This window comes from Aythya ferina (genome assembly GCF_964211825.1).
Source record: "Aythya ferina genome assembly, chromosome: 3".
Lineage (NCBI taxonomy): Eukaryota > Metazoa > Chordata > Aves > Anseriformes > Anatidae > Aythya > Aythya ferina.
The window spans coordinates 69,728,202-69,747,790 of record NC_140298.1 but is presented as its reverse complement, the minus strand read 5'-3'; the positions used below and the strand labels follow the sequence as shown (position 1 = coordinate 69,747,790).

General features: G+C 38.7%; 1 protein-coding gene across 1 annotated transcript in view; it reads left to right on the top strand.

Annotated features, from left to right (window-relative positions):
* The window catches only part of PREP (prolyl endopeptidase), a 101,813-nt gene that overhangs the window by 61,513 nt on the left and 20,711 nt on the right, over positions 1-19,589 (top strand). The window contains exon 10 of the mRNA XM_084514212.1: positions 2,961-3,064. Within this exon, the coding sequence (XP_084370338.1) occupies positions 2,961-3,064 (104 nt within the window). The remainder of the gene's footprint in view (positions 1-2,960; positions 3,065-19,589) is intronic.

The window sequence follows — 19,589 nt, the reverse complement described above, 5'->3', positions numbered from 1 at the left end:
TCATTTCTCTGGAGTGGAGGAGACAAAGCCAAAGTCTGCTAACACTAGGAAAGTTTTCAAGTCCAATTTTTCCAGCTAAAACTGATATTGCTGGATTCTGAAAAACAAAAGGGCTTCCTACGCAATTGTCAAGTTACAATCATGAAGTCAGTATATGATAAGAAAAATGTATTTGATTCTGGGTTTTGTTTTGTTTGGTGGGTTTTAATATTTTTTTTCTTTTTTGCTCTGTCCTCCAAACAGTCAATAGTTAATAAAGGACAGGATTCACATGGGGAGAGGAGAATCTTTAGCCTCATCCAGAGTTATTAGTAATCATGAATGATAAGATGATCAGAAATGTTCTTACAGCATCTGATGTATAGTTTTGCTCTGTGTCAGTAGTTAGAGTACAGCTGCATTACAAAATGGCTGTACACTAGTTTTCATAGATTTGGTGGTTTTGCTAGAAAGGATTGTGTCAAATTATCTAATTTATGTACCAAACATAGCAGAAAAGAAGTGTGGTGACTTTCCTATTATCTCATTGTTTGCACAACCAGAAATAAGATGTTTCCCGTTCCTTAAAAAGAAAAATAAACACTTTTGAACAGCATTCAGATCATTGCAATCAGTTGGAGAGGAGCTCGAGGACACTCTTACTCTTGCTTTTACACCTAACTTCATCCCAACTTGATGGTTTAGATAGTTCACTTATTCACATCCCACTCTGTGGGACAGAAGTTGCTGGTCTTAAAAGTCTGTGCCATTCATCTTACTAGTCTCTGCAGCTGCTAAACACGTGGAGGGGAAGAGCCCCAAGATCCAGTTTAGCTCCTGGCTTGCCAGCCAGCCAGCAATGGCTGCTCTCACTGATCAGTTTGGCAATTTTTTTTTCTCCTTTTCCCCAAGTGCTTACCATGTACAGAAAATTCACCATGGAGTAGCTTTGCTTTATGTGGCAGAGGGACCTAGAATCTTGAAGAAAAAGGAAGGGAAAAAATGGAGGTAAAATGTATGGGAATAATGAAAGGGTGAGGAAAGCAGACCAGGGAGGTAATTTTTAGGTAAGCGTGCGGAGAGATATAGATATATATTTTTTTAATTGCCTAAAACCTTTATCAGTAGAACAATCAGATGAAAGGTATAGGACTGGTCCTTGGTTAACCTAAATCTTCCTACGTTTCTGCTAGAATGCAGTATTATTTACACTTGCGTAAAGTTAATGTTTTTTTCTAATGAGAAACAAATCTAACATACTGATGCTTAATGCTTATAATAATAGTGAAATATTTGAAATAATGAATAAAGGACTTTCAAAACCTTATGATTTTTATGGTGTCAAAATCTCTTTGCTATTCCCTGGCAATTCCCATTGTCCCTAACAATTCCCATTGTTAGTTATTCTGCCTACTCCGGGCAGCAGTAAAACTGCCCTGCCTGTGACCAGCTGGTGTATTTTCCATTTTCACATCACTTGCTGGATCCTTATACATAAGGGAAATGCTGCTTTAATGCCTATTTGTATCTGTCACCCCGCATTAGTTCAGTTTGCTAGTCACTTTGTGAAGGAAAATGAAGGAAAAGTATTCCTAGCAGTTCAGAGCAGTCCTCCTTTTTATTCCCCTATTAATTGACCATTATGGAAAAAGGCTGTATCAGTTATTAGAAGTATTGCTTTTTGTCTGTGTTTCTTTGCCAATCTGTATCTTTGATTTTCCACAGTCCATAAAAATGATTTAATGAGGCAATTAACTTGTATTAGATGTGTCCTCGCTATTTCATTTTTCAATATAATTTTTATAGCCATAACCTCTGTAATACTTTCAGGAAAACAGAAGTAATTATCTAAAAGATACGCAATATAGCATTATTTCAATCAAGTCTTGTCCACCTTGGTTAATTTTATTACAGTGAGAATTTCTATAGAGAAGGCCTGTTGCCTTCAACTTTTAGTGTTCTTTTCCTTAATGCACATTTAAAATTCTGCAGAGACCATCTGGTTTTAAAGCAGAAAACCAGAACAATTAACATTGCGGGTATATTGTATGTGTCTGCACTGTATGCATGAATCATAGGATTTTGTAGTATGTGAACTAGGGTGCAAACACAACAGTAGCCTGAGCCCCTTTCCTAAAGGTCTTACCCTGTATGGCACATGTTCAAGTGGTACCAGGATTAATTGACAGAATAGGTGGCTTGCTCTAAACACAAAATTATTCTTGGCCAGTTACACATCTGTGTAGTGTCTAGACTGCTACAGTGTCTGTGATTCTGCCTCTGTTGCAATCTGAAAAAATACCTTGAAGCCTAGCAGTTTTGTACTGCTCAGAGAGAGAAATTTTCTCATGTGCACAATCATTTGGAAATCATAGGTGCAGCTCAAGCAAACGAAGTTGCCTTCAAGCCTTCAGGATCAGGATGTAGCATAAATTGTTGTAGACCCAAATTCTGTTCAGTCACATAGGTAACCTGCTACTCTGCCACAATTTCAAGGGGATGCCCAGCTCTTTCCATTATCTAGGGTTCTGTTTCAATTGTAATTTAAAAACACTGTATTATAGAGAGAAAAAAAATGTAGATTTGAATAAAATTCTTGGTGTATTTATTCTTAGGCTGTTGGCTATGGAGGAGATGATTTAAAGTGGACTTTATAATTCTTTCTTCCAATTTTATCATTTTCAAGAAAGGTTATGTAACTTCATTAAAACTTGTTTTTCGGTTTAACCCTCTTTGAACACAGACTTCATATGGGCAGCCAGAATTATTCATTCTGTCTTTATGGAAAGCCTTTGCAGCCCTCTTAGACGAAGTGCATATATGTATATGTTAATGTATATCAACTGAAAGAACGTATCAGGAGCTATTGTTTTTCACCCTGCTGAGTTATCTTTGCTTTCATTACTCCATCTCAGTGCCTAAACCAGCATCCTTTTAATGATGCCCATACACTAAGCTGACAAAGCTGCGCTCTGTTATAGGTATTATTTATCACTGTGATCTGACCAAAGAGGAACTGGAGCCAAGAGTTTTCCGCGAGGTGACTGTGAAAGGATTTGATCCTTCAGTTTACCAGACAATTCAGGTAATAAATGTGACTCTTTCTGTCTTCTTTTAATCACTTACATGAGAGTTTAACAAAATTGTTCTTGGCTGAGGGTGAGAGTGCCTTTATTAGCTGCTGGATTGCAGGTCTGTGTGGGAAGCATAGCACACTGAAGGCATTGCATTAAGTTTTGTTAGAGATTGGAAGATGATACCACAAGCAACCAAGCAGGCTTAATTCTTAGTTGTCTATTGGTACAAGGCACTGTGTTCTATAATCTTTTCTTGTGTTATGGTATTCTTTGATATTTGTTTTAACATCAGGCTCTTTCTTTTCCATATGTTTTTTATTTCTTCCAGCAGGGCAACTTGCCATGCCTCCAGTAAGTGTGTAATAGGGCAAGGTTTAAGAGACAGTGAAGAAATAGAAGAAAGCTGAATAGCCATTCTTCTTCCCAGCATTTCCACAGTATGCCAGAGCCCACAGTGGGAAGTAGCAATAATAGATAAAACCCTCTCTCCTCCCACCATTCTTATATAAAAATAGTGATGGCTTTTGCTACAGATTCCTGCTGTGGGAACTCTAAGACATGAAGAAGACATTGGGAGGAAAGAAGGAAATGCACTGATTCATTCAGAGCTAGCATCAAATATGTGAAGTCTGCCATAGAAGTATGAAATATCTTAACCATGGTGATTTGGGACAAGAGCAGGAATATATCTAGTGATGTGAACAGAAAAATCACTTTCATTCGTGTTATATAAGAATTTCCTACTCTGTCCACCTTTCCAAGAAGTGGCATAGTATATTATGTTTAACATATTGGTGCAGTTACACTTGGAACACTTCACTTTGATTTCTGTAAAAGCAGGATTAGACCCTTTGCTTGCAGTGCTGGCACAACTAGAACAAGGAGCAAAAGATGAGAGTAATTTAAAATACACGTATACTTACATGTAAGTAATTTTCTTAATGTAATACACCATGAAGCAATTACTGTACAGATCTAACATCTTTTGATATTAGAAGTTTAAATGATTTTGGACAGGGATCTTTTTATTCTATCTGTATGCTGCCTGCTACCAAAGGGGACTGGGACCATGGGATGTTGCTGCAGCACTTAGTAAGTAGTAGGGTAGAACTGCATAATTCTGTTTTAATTATTTCCTAACATTGTAATGATTCACTGGGACTCCAGGAATAAAGAATTAAAAGGCAAATATAGTTGTCCTCTGTGGAATTGTTTCATGGCAAACGTGCCTGCTGCCTTTTGGAAGGGGAAGGTTGTATGGGTGCTTTATAAAGCTATCAAAGGATTAAATTTCTTAGAAGACTTTCTGCCTTGATTAAAAAAAAAAAAAAAAAAAAAAAAAAAGGCCTCTGGATTTAAAAGTTTGCACAGATAGTGTCAAAATGATTTATGTGGATGGTCGACAAACCATTTCTCCACAGGGGGAGATGAGTGAGGTCTTCCCTAGCAAGGTCTAATGCCATTCAGTAAATTTCCCAGAAATCTAGAGAATAAAATCTTTGCTGATGAAGTTATTTGGCATCAACAAAGATTGGCAGGTAGCAATGACAAGGACAACAGGTTACTGATTTAGAATGATGTAAACTTTTACTAAATGGTCCCATTATGACAATCTGTCACTCAGTGTATATATAGCCAAGTGAAGGTAAGATATCTGGACACCAGAGGGATTTATTGCACTTCACAATCTGAAATCATATGCATTGTGTCAGTTGGTTACCCAGAGGTCTCTTTACAATCCCTGGAAGGCCATAAGCTAAGTCTATAATAATAAGCAGCACGGCATAACAGGAGCAGATCTGTAGAGTCAAGCAGCTTGTGCTGAGGGTTCAGTGCCCATTTTTGTGAGTTTTACTTAAGGCTAGCTTTAGACCTGTCTTGAGAACTGATTGAAGCGCTTCTGATGCACTCACGCAGTGTATCTGCTATTTGAGTTTCATCCAGAAGGAATCCAGTCTGCATGCACTGAAACCTCTCTGCTGTGTGAGCCAAGGCACGAGAAGAGTGGTGGGGAGACTTACTTAAAACCACACCTGTGTTGAACTGAAGTGTTATGGTAGGTTCACAAAATAGTCTCTAAAGGCTCAGACTGGTACCTCAGTTGAGTAACACAGAAACTTTGTTGGAGGTGCCTGTTTCTCTAAGACTTAGCTAAGTTTAAGGCTTATAAAGTTAAGTGAAATTACTCCTATGAAAACAGCAAGCTATGGATGAGATGTAACAGGCCAAGGAAAATGCAGAGCTCTTTGTAGACATGTGCTTTGAGCTCATAACAAATATTGTGGCTAAAAAGATTATGTAATAATACTTATAGAGAGCGCTCATATAAATTTCTTAAAGAATTAGAATAGTCGTTACATTACATTACAGTCATTACATTATGAGGTGTAGCATACTTATGGAAGAAAATTTGGAGAGTGGTTTAGTTACTTTATATGTAAGATTTTGCAACGGAGTCAGAGTGGAATAGAGGATTTTAATTTCTATGGACGAAGGTGTAAGAACCAACGCCCGAAAGCAGAATTTAAATATACCTAGTACAGAAAAAGGGGAAATTACCTAGTATAGATCGTAGAGTTAAGATAGATATATAGATATCTTATAGATAGAAAATATACTCAATACATCTATAAGATATATATCTTATAGAGTGTATATCTTACAGATGTATAGAAATAGTATAGTTAAGCAACAGTGTGACACCGTGGCTTGGAATCTTTGAAAGGAGATTTGGTATTTTTCTTAATTTCTTACTTCTAATTTTGCCCCTGCTATGTATACAGGACAGATTCTGTAAAAGCAGAATGACAGTAGTGTGCGTGCCTAAGGCTGTTGTAAACAACCCCATCTGTTTGTCCATGCATCTGCAGACAGAAATAAGCGTTTTGCAGATGACAGTTTGCTGAAAATGTACTCACAGTGTGTGTTTCACTCAAATTCATGACAGAGACTTCCACAAAATAACTTCAGGGCATAGTGAGCTGAAAAAGAGAAAGAAAAGAGCATTCTCTTTAGGGAAGAGCTTGGTACCATAATAATACTGCCATCAAACTCAAGGATAATAATGGAACACAAATACCCTTATAATTAAAAAAAAAAGAGAGAGAGAGAGTGAGAGATTTAGGGTTGCAATAAACTAGAAATAATGCATTTTTTCACATTTAATAAAATAAATATCTGGAAAAATAAAATCTCATTTTACATTTAAATCAATTACATGCTAAATTAGGGCAAAGCAGAGTAGTAATACACCTCGTTTCAAGGAGGAAGCATTCTGTGCTATGCCCTTGGAAACTTTTACTGTGGGAATCACTAGCAGAGGTTCACTGCTAAGTTGTGAGGAGATAAAGTCAGTATTATTGTTAGTAGTTTTCTCCTTATTCCTTCTCAGTGTCAGCTCTAGGTAAATGTGACCTGTGCAGTTACGCTGGGATCTGTGTTCATAAAGAGCACTCTTGGATCACCACTGTTTCTGTTTTGCCTTTTATCAACAAATGATTTCAGGGTGGCAACACGTTGGAAAATAGTTTTCCACATCGTTTGGATCCATGGGGAGCTCTCAGATGAGCCATGGAGGAAGCTGTTTGTCAAGGCCAGGGCTGGAACCACGTGGTTTCCATGCTTCAGCAAGACCCCAGTCCTCATCCCCATTTATGGGGTCCCATGTAGTTTGATGTTTTTTCTGCTAAATGGGCATTGGAGGAGGGAAGGAGATGTAGTAGCTGAATCAAAGCAATTTACAAATTCCTCTCAGCCTTGTATAGTCATTTGAAAACTCAGGCAACAGTTCAGGGAGTTGTGAAAGAAATTCAAAATTAAGAATAAAAGAAAAATGATGAGGATAGGCAAAGATTGTTAATTACGGAAGAATGAATAACACTGTGGTATGTATTTCAGAATTTTAATTTCCAGCTGAATTGTTAAAGTAGTAAAGGAAAATGTTGGCCCTGTTCAGATCCATGCCCTTAATGAAAGGCAGTTCCCCTGCAAAGGTTCTTCCTTTATTCTCATATACCTGAAGAAATATCCATTAAGCTTAGCAATCTCCCTAGTTTCGTTTGTGTAGCATATCTGAAATTTTAACAAGTTGTTCTTTAGCAGTCTTTGAACATGATTGAGTTAAGAAGACTTGAACTGAAGTGGTAAGGTGTCGTAGTAGTAGAGGTATCATTGTAAAGTAGAGACTGACTTTTTACACAGGCAGATAGAGACAGGACAGGGGGGAATGGTTTTAAACTTAACGAGGACAGACTTAGATCAGGTGTTGGGAGGAAATTCTTTACTATGAGAGTGGTGAGGCCCTGTCACAGGCTGCCCAGAGAAGCTGTGGATGCCCCAACCCTGGAGATGCTCAAGGCCAGGCTGGATGGGGCTTTGGGCAACCTGGGCTGGTGGGAGGTGTCCCTCCCTGCCCATGGCAGAGGATTAGGACTATGTGGGCTTTAAGGTCCCTTGCAACCCAAATCATTCTGTGATTCTGTGTGTATGAAATGTGAATTATTGGCAGTTGGAAAATGCCACAGTGCTTTTTTATTTTTTTTGGATCAATTTTAAAGCATTTCACAGACTCCTTGCAGACTGTGAAAGTATGGACCAGCAGTAAAGTTTACTACAGTACGTAATTTATGGCAGAGCAGCTGCTTTGTAGTACCTGAGGTTATGTTATCACTCTTTGGCAGCCCAAAGAAGAAATTAGCCAACTCATCTTGCACCGAAGCAAGAGCTGTTCCACCATACCTGACATTTATGCCAGGGTATGAGCGTGCCCACAGGTTGTTGGCTCTGTGGGACACACTGCAAGTACTTAGTGTAACTTACCTTGAAAGACTCGTGTGTGACCTTCATTACGGATCAGGCTGTGAGAAATGCTTGTCACACATCAAAGTTGTATCCTGACTGTGTTTGTTAAATGACATATTGAGTAGTGTTAATAACTTTTTTCTACCAGATGCTTTGCAAAATTTGTCTTTACATCCCAAAATGCTTTCATCCGTCACCGTGACAGACATTTTCAGGAAGCAGCTGAAATCCATGAGTGGGTTTTACGGGAGAGGAGAAACACTTCTGCAGGAGCTTACAAATGGCAGTTGGCATTAGTAGTTCACTGCATAAATAACTGCTGCTTTAAATAAAAGGCCTTAATTTTATTTTTACAAACTAAACACTTCTGCGCCTCCCTATTAACACCTCACTGTGACACCGAGGCGTGGATAAGCAGTGCTCTGTCCTGGCTCAGGACTCACCTACTTTTAGGCTGATACGTGTGATTGTCAGTGTTGAAACTGCAACAATTGAAATGTTGTTTGGCTCCGTTTGCCATTCTTTGAATACCTTCCAGTACTGCCCTTAAAATAGTCTGAGATGAACCAAAAATAGTTGTTGCTATTGACAGATGCACTTTGTGTTAGGCCTTGCAGAAGAACTGTGTAATTTGTAGTACTACTTAGTTTGGTTTGAAAGCAGCTGGTGGTTAGGACAAGTCTTTAAAAGGACATTTGTTTTCTTGCGGCTGGGGTGAATCATTTCCTCTTTTGCAAAAATCATTTTTATAGGTGAAGTGATTTTCGTAAAAAGTTTGTTCTGTTGCTCCTCCTTTCACTCCCATCTTCAACCTGTTGAAGCGCTGATCTCAAGTTATGAGTCACTGGTAGGGAAAATTAACCTCCAGTCGTTCCAATTCCTGGAGGAACTTTACACCGTACAGTTTGGCACAGTTGTTAATCTCTGTTTCAGGAAAATAAAACACCGGGAAGATGAGTCAGGCCTGAGGTTGATTGGCAGAGCTGTGGGAGAAACTTGTGCTCGGCACCTGCCCACGCTATTCCTGGATCTTGCCCTCGCCGTTAGTGTCATTCCCTAAGCATTAAATGCGCTCATTGAAATAACGACTAAGAGAAGAGACTGCAGCAGAAGAAAGCAGTGTCCTATGAAAGCTGTAGTAAGCTCAACCTGCTTAGCAATACAAGAGCTGACATTATTACTGTTTTCTTCAGTGTTGATAAAGAGATGGTCTTAATATTGTTTCTGTCACTTGTCTAATAGGTATGAAGAGATCACTGGAGTTTGGAAAGAAATTCAGTAGCTCTGGCACCTGTGTTAAGAAAAAGCATTCCCCTAGCAGAGAAGGGCATGTACTTTTTAACACTGAATCTATGCAGAGACAATTCTTCCCTTTGCTTTAGGGAAAAAAAGTTGTTTTGGCATCCTTTTCCATCCCCTCCTGAGAACTGATTGATTTTTGAGGAGCTGGACATTCTTGTTTTTAACATTATTTGGAATTTGCCTCCTGCCTTTTCCTCATGGGATGGGGTGGGAGAATGGAGTTAATACTTGGGAGAAACAAGTTGCTTGTTGTTGCTTGTTTGGATTTTATTTCCTTGTGGTTTTGTGTTGCAGTGGGGAAGAAAATGAAGTAATACTGTGGTGGAGGAGGGAATGTGAAGAAGCATATTGGTTTTAATGCTTGCCACAGTGTAACAGACACCTGCCCTCTTCCAGGGAGAAAAGGAGCTTTGAGCTGCTTCACTTTCTATCAGGATTCCCGGGAAGAAGGCTGAAGTCTTCAGCTCTGAGCTCTGCCGGTGTTTTGGTAATAGCTGTGGTTTTGGCACCAAGGCAACAGTCTTACTCTGGAGGACATCAACAAAATCACAGTGACAACTGTGGCAGTATTGGCAGGATGCCTGTGTGAATTTAGCTTCTTACACCCTTGGCATGTGATTGTTACAAACACCACTCTAATTTGCCATTACCTTTCCTAATCCCAGGTCAGTGAAGAAACACTACCTGAAAACAGTCTTCTAGCTTTTAGGCTCTGTATTTCTTTAAAGCCCAGAGATTGCATATTAAAAATTATTTATATTTGCAGCTGTAGTGCACTCCATTTAAGGTGAAAATTATCAATATGAAGGATATTATGTCTAGAAAAGCATCAAGTGAAGGATTTCCCATAAGGACTTTGCATGCTCTTGAGCTTTGAAGTCCTACCTAGGTAGAGGAGTAGCAGTTCGCTCTACACCCAGCATATTTAAGCAGCCCCATCCAATGCACTTCAGATAATTCACACCAGTAGTTCTGGTGAAGCATGATATTCCCTAAGTGTCTGGAGGTGTAGGAGGAGTAGGAACAAGGGATCCCTATTCCAAGTAAGAGGATGGAGGGATAGGAGACTGCATTGCTTTCTTTGTAAATCCAGTTCAAATTCTGATTTCAAGTCTAAATGTCCAAGGTCGCTCTGTCCCCTTCTTACATACCACAGAGGATTGCTGCAGAGTTTAGGATGTTGGGAGCTTTTGTTCAGCAGAATACAGAACAATGGAAATGTGGTTTGGGATGGAGGAGTACAGAACTGCTCACTGCTCTTTGGAAGATTTATCACTATACCAGACCATGGGGGGGGGGGATAATACTAAAATACCATTCTCCTTCTTCAGTTGGATCATCTTATATGCTTTGTGATTCACTATTTCCAAACTTTTTAATATGAGATTGTTTCTTTTTCTGCTGAATGCACAGGGAATTGAAGAACTTCTTTAAAATGTTAGTCTGTAGAACCTTCATACTCAAAGCATTATAAAAGTGTTAGTTTGCTTTAAGTATACAAGAGAAGTGATTGCTTAGTAGCTTAACTAAAATTCTTTTCAAAATGTTCTTCCTGTGCCTTATTAAGTAGAACTTCTGATTGAATTTGCAGTGGTTTTGTTTCCAACTTTTATAATGAGTAGAGATGTTAGCTGGCATGCTTGATCCTGAGCTGCATGCTGTGCTCCATTTCTTTCTCAGAATTTCTTAAAACACAAGGTGGAATAACATGGATTAAAACACAGCCATAATCATTGAATCTGGTGTACATAATCCCTTTTTAAATACAGGAGCTTTAAACAAGTGTAAGGGAACTTCAGGAATTGTTTTACAGCCTCCCATGTCTTAAATTACTGTATCATTACTGGTGAATAAAAACAGTTTAGATCTCCCCAGTAAGTGGCTAAATACATTTTGCCATCAAGAAAAAAAAGATAGAAAACATTTGTTTATTTGAGCACCTTAAAAGAACATGTCTGTTTAAGCCCTCAGGTAGGTAGATTCGTTGCCAATACAAGGAGATTAAAATGAGAATGCTGTTGCAGGGAAAATGCTCATTTCTTGTTGTCTTTGTAAACAAATCACTGAAGATTTTTCCCTTCGCTTTTTTTCCAGCTTTCATATTCACTGCTGTGATTGATCTCACCTCCAGTAATTAACCATGAACACATTACTATTTTAATTAACTTCCTTACAAGATAAGAAAGAATTCTCTTTAATGATTCTCAGTGGGTATATTCTCTCAGCTTTTATTCTCCCCTTTGTATAAGCCTATCAGTGTTATTTCTCAAAGGCAGTGAGCATTATTAACTTCATTTTACAGGAGCAGAAGCGTTCAGAATGAGACTTGTCCGTGGTTACACACTGATGAGGTGTTGCGCTAGGGATATGTTTGGGTACAGTCTGCTATTCTAGTGGCAGTGGTTCACTGCTACTCTTTTTTGCTGATCCTGAGCTGGCCTTTCAGATCTTGTTAGAAAACAATGTTAAGTTTTTAGTCTTAAACAACAGCTCAGAGACCTTTAACACCAACTAAAAACAACAACAAAAAACAACTCCCAATATCTCCAACAGTATTATATCATGACCAAAAAAAAACAAAATAAATCTTTTGATTACTATAGTATTTGTGTGTTGTATATAGTACAGATTGAAGAGTCATGTTCCATACGTGGTGGAGGGTCAAACACATGGGATACTTCCACAAAAAAACTGCACCCAAAGCTTGTTTGTTGTTCTTCAGTTCTTGTTTGGATGCAAGTAGTCATAAAACTGGAAAATTTTACCACACTAGGGATTGCATGTATAGTCCACCTCTGAAAGAAAGTAGCGGTAACTGCCAGTTTTCTTTCTCTATCCCTTTCTTGGGGCTAAAAGTTGGACATTGTTGACATGCCAACATTGTTCATAACGAGAGCGCTCCTCTGCAAATGTGGGATTTTTTTTATCCATCCTGCCCACCCAGTACTTTGCCTTATTTGAGCCTACCCAGTAGGGTGTTAAATGGTGATGATAGTGCTACATTGAAGACAGTTCTCTCTGGGACTACAATTACTGGTTTTATTCACTTAGCTGGCAGAAGGTCATTAAATGATTGCAGTTGTCAGCCCTCACTGATGTGGGCGAGCATTCAGGCCATTGATCTAGCAGGGAAATACACTGAATTCCATTACTAGGCCACTGAGGCAGCTAGACTCTTTAGAGGGCTGCTGGCAAGTTAAATACTATTTTTTTATTTTTTTTTTTTTTTTAAGTGCACTAGTAGTGTCACGTAGGTCTGTTGAATAGTCATTGGGTTTCCAAAGAAGAGGACTCATATTTAATAAGTTGTATGGACAGATATTTATCTGTTTCTGCCACAGGATGATTTTGAAATTGGAGCAGATTTGCTGAACGATGGTAATTGCAGTTGTTTACTTGTAAGGGAAGCTCATGATACTTGTGAATAAAATATTGAGCACTCCATTTTTATAGGTGTCTATGCAACTGCAAAATAAGAATAGGGATGTTTTACAACATTACAATTTTCATTTAATTATTTAAAAGACTCTCTGTAATGTAGCTAATACTAATTTTCAATGCTGTTGGTGGATTTTTAAACTTCTATTTTCACCAACTTTTCCTGAAGATACTATTATATCATGGCTCTGTGAAAAGCAGAAGGTAGACACTTACTCTCTTTCAATTGCCTTGTTTTCTCCACTTCTGTTCTAGTTCTATTCTCTAGTTTGCTTCTTCAAATTATATAAAGTGTTAGTAACAATTACCTCAAGAAATCATTGAATCCATTGAAGTTCAAGAGGTAAGATACTGGCTTTTCCTGCAAGAGCCATCTGTTACTGCCTGACAAGTGATATTGCAGCTGTGAAGAGAAAAGCCTGTGGCAGAGCTGCTGTAATAACTATTGGACATTAAAACTGGGAAAGAGAAGAACCTGCGATGCTTGAATGTGTCGTGGCACGTGGTAGCGACATGGTCATATACCCATGTACTGGAGCTAGCCATCGTGGCTTCCAAGGCTAGTATGCTGGAATCTGTGGCAGGTCACTTCTGCCTGTACCATTATAGACTGGCTTTTATCTACTTTTGGATAAAAAACTTAAGCTTCCCTAGACAATCTGTCCCAGCATCTCACTATTTATTGTAAAAAAGCTTCTGTTACAGGGAAGTGAGGTGTCCACCAGTAGGTCTCACCTAAATTCCCTTACTACACTTGGAATGCATTGCTTTGCATCCCTCACAGAGATGGGAGACAGGCAATTTTCTTCTTAGTTACAGCAAAATTCTGTATGTTTAGAGACTGTCACCATGTGTCCCTTCAATTTTTTTCTTTAGACTAGGAAAAAACTGCAGTCTGTTCAGTTTTTCTAGTGGATTGTCTTCTGGCCTCCTATCACTCTTACCACTCTTCTTCCTTCCCTAGAATCTCTTTAAATGGCCAGCTTGTGACATGCCACGTTTTAAATTGAACCACCGTACTATAGCTGAGGCTTTGTAAATGTTGAATACAGCAGAAAGGATTGCTTCATATGTCATACTCATATTGCAGGTGAGACTTCTGCCTGTGTGTGCCAGTAGAGGGTTTTCTCTCTTCTCTCAAAAATCATTGTTTGTTCAGGTTCGGTTTAGTATGTTTTAATATTTCCAAGACGCTTCTCTGAATTGCTTTTTGTCAGTTGTTCCCCACCCTATAGGTGATCGCACCTGTCAAAGCATAATGTATTGCGTTTATGGCTTTACTGTATTGCATTTTATTTTTTCATGTAATTTTGTCTTACGTTTGTTTCTCCATCCAAAAAGCACTCCCTTGTCCCCTCTTTGGTGCAGTCATGGTGCTTTCTGTTAGCAGTGAAGCTTCCCTGCAGTTTCATATTCTGTTTAGATACCTCATAGTGAATGAATCTCTTTCTGAATGACGTCCCTGCAGGCTACCAAGGAACTGGGGTGTTTTCAGAACAGAAATGGCTCTGGCAGAGCTCGGAGGTTTATGTTTCAGTGCTCCAGGCCTCTAAGTACACACAAGTTAGTAGCTAGTTTATGCAGTCATATATTAAGCTTGACATGACGCAACTGATGCAAAGACATTTAACATAGTACAGCAGCCTACAGAGAACAAACCAGGAGGTTATTACTTCTTTATCAACTTGTTTTATTGTAGCACTTTCGAGGTTTAGTCATGGACCATGTTTAGCAGCATGCTGAAGAGCTATATGAACATAGGCCATAGCAGGGCCCTTACCAACCACAGCTTGAAAGCAAGGCAGAGCAATAAGTTGTGTCTGGAAGATTAATATGCTAACTATGTATTAACTGCATAGAGGTGTCAAAAATTATAATTAGCAATATGTAAAAGTAATGAAAAATGCCCATAAACTTTATATATATGTATAACAACAGCCTGATAGAGTTCTACTTGTGCTCTTAACATAGGCCCGAAGCTGCATGGTGGATTAAGGTGATTGTTGTTAATTCATCACCATGGTAGAAGATAGATGGATAGAGCTGAATGGTGAATATAACAATTTCAAATGTTGGAGAGATCTTAAATAGACGTGCTTCAAACAGTGTAACTAAGTTGTTCATAACCAGGGAGTCCTCTGGAAAGTAAACAAAGCTTTGCGACTACTGCTCAAAGCAGACTTGGCAATTGAAAGGAAAAAGGGAAGTAAATAGTAGCATATTTGTAAACTGAAGCAATGACTCTTGCTTCCACTGTGTATGTGATTACCTTAGTAAGGGATGCAATTTAAGGAAGATGGCCATATAATAGTTATGAGCAGTTCAGTTTGTGCTGAGAAAACAATTCTTACTAAATAGAAGTGAGAAGTTTTTGGAGAACCACTTCAGGGTTTATCTTCTGTCAGTGTTTTCTTTGGCAGAGATCAAAATGGCACAATCAAGCCTCTTAATATTATGTCGGTGTTCCTAGACTCTTTCAACAATATAGTCTTCATTTTTTTTACTAAGCACAGAAAAAATTTGCGCTTGTAGGCAAGGCAGAGCTAAAAAAGCTTCTTCATCAATACTGTGTGTTTTTTTCTTCAATCTGGAGAGGTCTGCTGGTTGGTTTTTTTTTTCCTTAAATTATCATTTGCTAATGAAAAGATGGGACAAAATTAAAGTGCTTTGATAAGTATCTGAGGCAGTTGTCAGCTTCTGTATGTGGAGCACTCATATTGCGTGGGATTGTTCAGGAGACTTCTCTCTTACCCATCCTCAGTGTAAGATCAGACACATGAAAAATCTTTAGATGACAGTATCTTGGTATATTCTGAAAGAATGCTTTTCCCAAAGAAAGGGAAGGAAGGTAGCACTTTGCTTTCCAACCAGAAACAGCTCAGTCACTAGTTACGAGGTTTTTTTCTTTGGGTATTTGTCTGCATATGATCCGGTGCGAATTCATCAGTGCACGATTTTATTAAGGGTAATCTAGTTTGCCTCTTCATTTAGCAGTTGATTTGATTTTATCAACACTGCCCGGAGGTACCAATAGAGTATCATCTTTCCGTAGATTAATTATTTCTGCTCTGTCCTTGAGACATGTCCCAGAATTTATGGGACAAGGGAAGAAGCATCATCATTATTCATAACAACTAGTTTTCAAACTGTGCAGATGAATGATACCTGCTTGCTTTTCTCAGCCAGTTTATCAATTACTTTTGAAAGTACTAATGCACAGTGATCACAGATAATGCCTGAAAATAGACAACATACAGAAAAGATTCAAAATATGTAATAGTACAGTACCTGAAATCAGAGAATCTTTTACCAGTAGGAATATCCATAACACTTTCCTTCCATTTGTTGGTGTTTTTGAACTATTAGCACTCACTGAAGTTAGTCAACTAACTAACCACAGCAGTGGTTAAACATTTGGTCTGTTCTGTGTGATTACTAATAGTCGAATTCTTTACGACTGATACAAGTTTGTTGAATTTTACCATTTTGTTCACATTTTGCCCAAGAAAGAAAAGATTGCTGGAAGTTGTTTTATGGCTTTAAATAAAAAAAGTGTTCCTCTTTTCTCCTCATATTTCTGCTCCTTGTGCCAATGTTATTATAGGGATCTATCAACAGACTTCTTAGTGTTCCTGTTATGAAGTACCATAAAGTCTTGTTATGATGTCTGTCTGGAAGTTGCATCATGAAGTCAAATTTTTGCATGGTTGTGTTATACTAATTTTAGTGTTTTTTTTTTTTATTATTATTTTTTATTGCTGTTGTTACAGCAATATCCCAAACTCATTCTCATCATTCTTTTCTGCTTCCTGCTACTCACTGGGTGATTTTTTTCTTCATCATAGAATGAGTATTGTAAATCTGAAAACAATAGATGAGCCTGAAGCCTGCCATCTCCACAAGTGAGGATGCAGGCACCAACACACAACTGTTAAAATCAACAGGATCTGATCCTTAGAATTATTTTCTTCTAAACAGGCATTAATTATAATTTATACATTTTATAAATTAATTTATAAGGATAAATTAAAGTCCTAGGTATTTTCTAGGACTTTAATTTATCCTTGACCATTTTCAAGTGTTGGTGTTTTTTCATTCTGCTGCCCTTTTGTTTGATTTGAGCATGTAGGAATATGAACTGGGAACTTTAAATTCAAGCTTAAATCTCAGATACTAAATTTTTAGCTATACTTTGAGAAACCTCACATAGAAGTGTTTCACTGTACTTTTAAGTGACCTGTTTTTCTGTAAGTTCTTGAGGATTCTGTAGCATGCATTGTTCAGTGTAGGTGTTCCCTGTTCAAACTAAAGAGTAGAAATGAAGAGTATCACCTATTTTTTCAGTACTGCAGTAGCCACATGCAGAGCTTCTGTAGGTGTGTGGTGATTTACAGTGCCTCTGCTTTTGGGTAGCCAGTGACATCTCTAAACAGGGTATTATTTTCTAAGGAAGAAAGAACAGATCACTGAAATTGTCCAGCTATTGGAAGTCGTAAATCAAGCTTCTTGCCAGTTTAAGTGAGGGTCCTCTGGGGGGCTTTGACACAAGCTGGGTACTTGACATCACCAGTGTCAAGATTGAATTTGTTCTGTGCTAGAGCATCTGTAAACAAGTTTATGGGTAAAATTTGAATACTTTGAATACTCCAGATGCCTTTGCATTAGGAAGAAGAAACAACAAGGTTTGGGTTATCTTTTTGAAGCCTTCAAGAGATCAACAGCAGAGCTGTGTTTGAGAGAACCAAGCAAGTTCTGAACAAAATAGAAACAGGAGAAGCTGAATTAGCTGGTTACTGTTTGAGTGCATGTACCTCTTTCTCAGCACATCCAATTAGATGTGTGTTTCTATCAAGGTGTAAAACCATAAATCAGAACAGTTATTGTGGAGTAGCCTACATAACGTAAGTTCTCTCCTTTGCTTACCCTAGGGTAAGTTGCCTCTACACTTGAAGAATAAAAGTATTTATCATTACAACCTGAATTTTCAGCATGGTACAGACAAATGATGTTTGCTTTCAAATGCCTATACAGTGTTACAGTGAATTGTCTACTGTCAGAGCAGATTTCTCAATGAAATAAATCTTGATTTAATAAAAGAAACTGCACTAGCCTGCAGCCTGTTGCTTACACATTTATGTGTTACTTCCATTGAGACATCCTTTTACTTACTTCATGCTGTACTACTTCACACAGTAATACATTTCTTGAATACCTAAGTACAGAGGTAATGAAGGAAAGATACCATAATTTTCGTAGGCCTGTAGGAAGATTTTCTATTTAATGAGACTGCCATATATATTTAACTCAAAAGGTAAAGTGTATTGACCCGATATGTCTCTACACTGTACGCTCATTTTTCTTTACAGCAAATTGAGAAAGAAAAGGAATAGCTGTACATAGCAGATGCTAATTGTTCTGTTGTAGGGAGCTCTGAGATCACTGTGAAAGGAGCAAGATTAACATTGAAAGAGAAGCCAACAAGTCGGTCAGGTTGCAGAAGTGGAGTAGAGGGGATTCCTTGAAACCAATTTACCACTAAGTGTTTATGTAATAGGAATGTTGTCTCTGAACAAATCAAGAAAAATGAGATTTAAAAATATTTTCTGCCATGCCTGCCCTGCAGGATTTCTGAACTTTTGACTGCATTTTTCTCTTGCCTTTCCCCACCACCACCCTGTGAGCTACCTCCCTGCAGTCATTTGCAGCTAGGCAGCTGAACTTAGCAAGAAGGCATTTCTTCTAAAAGACCATCTCCTGGCACTTCGCCTCTGTCAGCATGGGGCTGCTTCTTGTCCCAGCGGGTGGGTAGTGAAACAATTTCTCCTAAAACGTTTCTTGATTATTTTCATAGTGCTTTTGCAAATGTCTTCAGCGAGTGCTCTTCTTCCTGGGTTTTACCTGCATTAATTCTGGCTGTACTGAGTTACTTTGGCCCCTGTCCAGTTCTGTATTAAGCAAGTTTTGCAACCAGCACAGAGAATTGCTTCAAAGCTAATTTAAGGGACTTAAAGAAGATTGATGAGGATTCCCCTCTGAAGAAGGGAAGCCTCAGATGCTGTGGATTTGCTGTGTAGTGGTGGTAGTTCCCTGTTCATTCTCCTGTCTTCTAGCTCATCCTGTGTACGTGAGAACACGAAATGGTGGCTAGCAATAGCTTCTCGTACAGATTGCTGCTGGCTGGCTGCCAGAGCTGTCCATTGGGCCACTGGACTTCAAGTGTGGGTCCAGACTGGGGTGCAGACTGGTTCTGTGACAATCTGAGATTCCTGCCCTGACATCTCAGGCGAGGAAAGGATTTACCCTGCCTGCTGGTGCTGATGTTTTCAGACTTGCTGATGTGAATGCAGGGTCTTTGTGACTTGCGTCCCTGAAGGCTGAGTAGCAGCTCTTAGGGTTTGTCAGTGGGAGGTGTTGCTACACAGCATCACTCAGCCTTGGGTGCTGTGTACCTAAATACAGGTTCAAACACCCTGATGCCACCATCTGTGTAGTCCTGGGATTCCCTAGCACTGCGTGCATCTTCGTGGTGGCCACAAGTGGAGTCACAGCAGCCCTCTGAAAGGGTAGACGTTCCTATCTAGCAGCACAAAACAGCTAAATTTCACAAGACTGCTACGTGCTGTATTTGTTTCAAAAGAAAAGGAATTATCTCAGTAAAACTGTAGTAGAAAACATGGGAAAAAAAGTCATTTTGAAGGCCTTATCTTGTTATTCCCATATTTAAGTTACTGAGCACGCATTTTTAATAAGGACTGTTCACTCATGATTTGTATGCCGCCTTAGTTTTTATAAAATTCTTTGGCCTTTTAACACAATGAATGTCAGTGCAGTGACAAATCTTACCTGGTTTGGATCAAGCACACACAGACATGGAAAGAATTGATATCTGTGGTATGTGGCAACTAATCTTGAAGGAGAGATTGGGAGAGACGTTTTTAGAATCACTAGTGTCTTTCTAAGAATGATTGGCCTACTGTGATTTAAAGGGTGTTT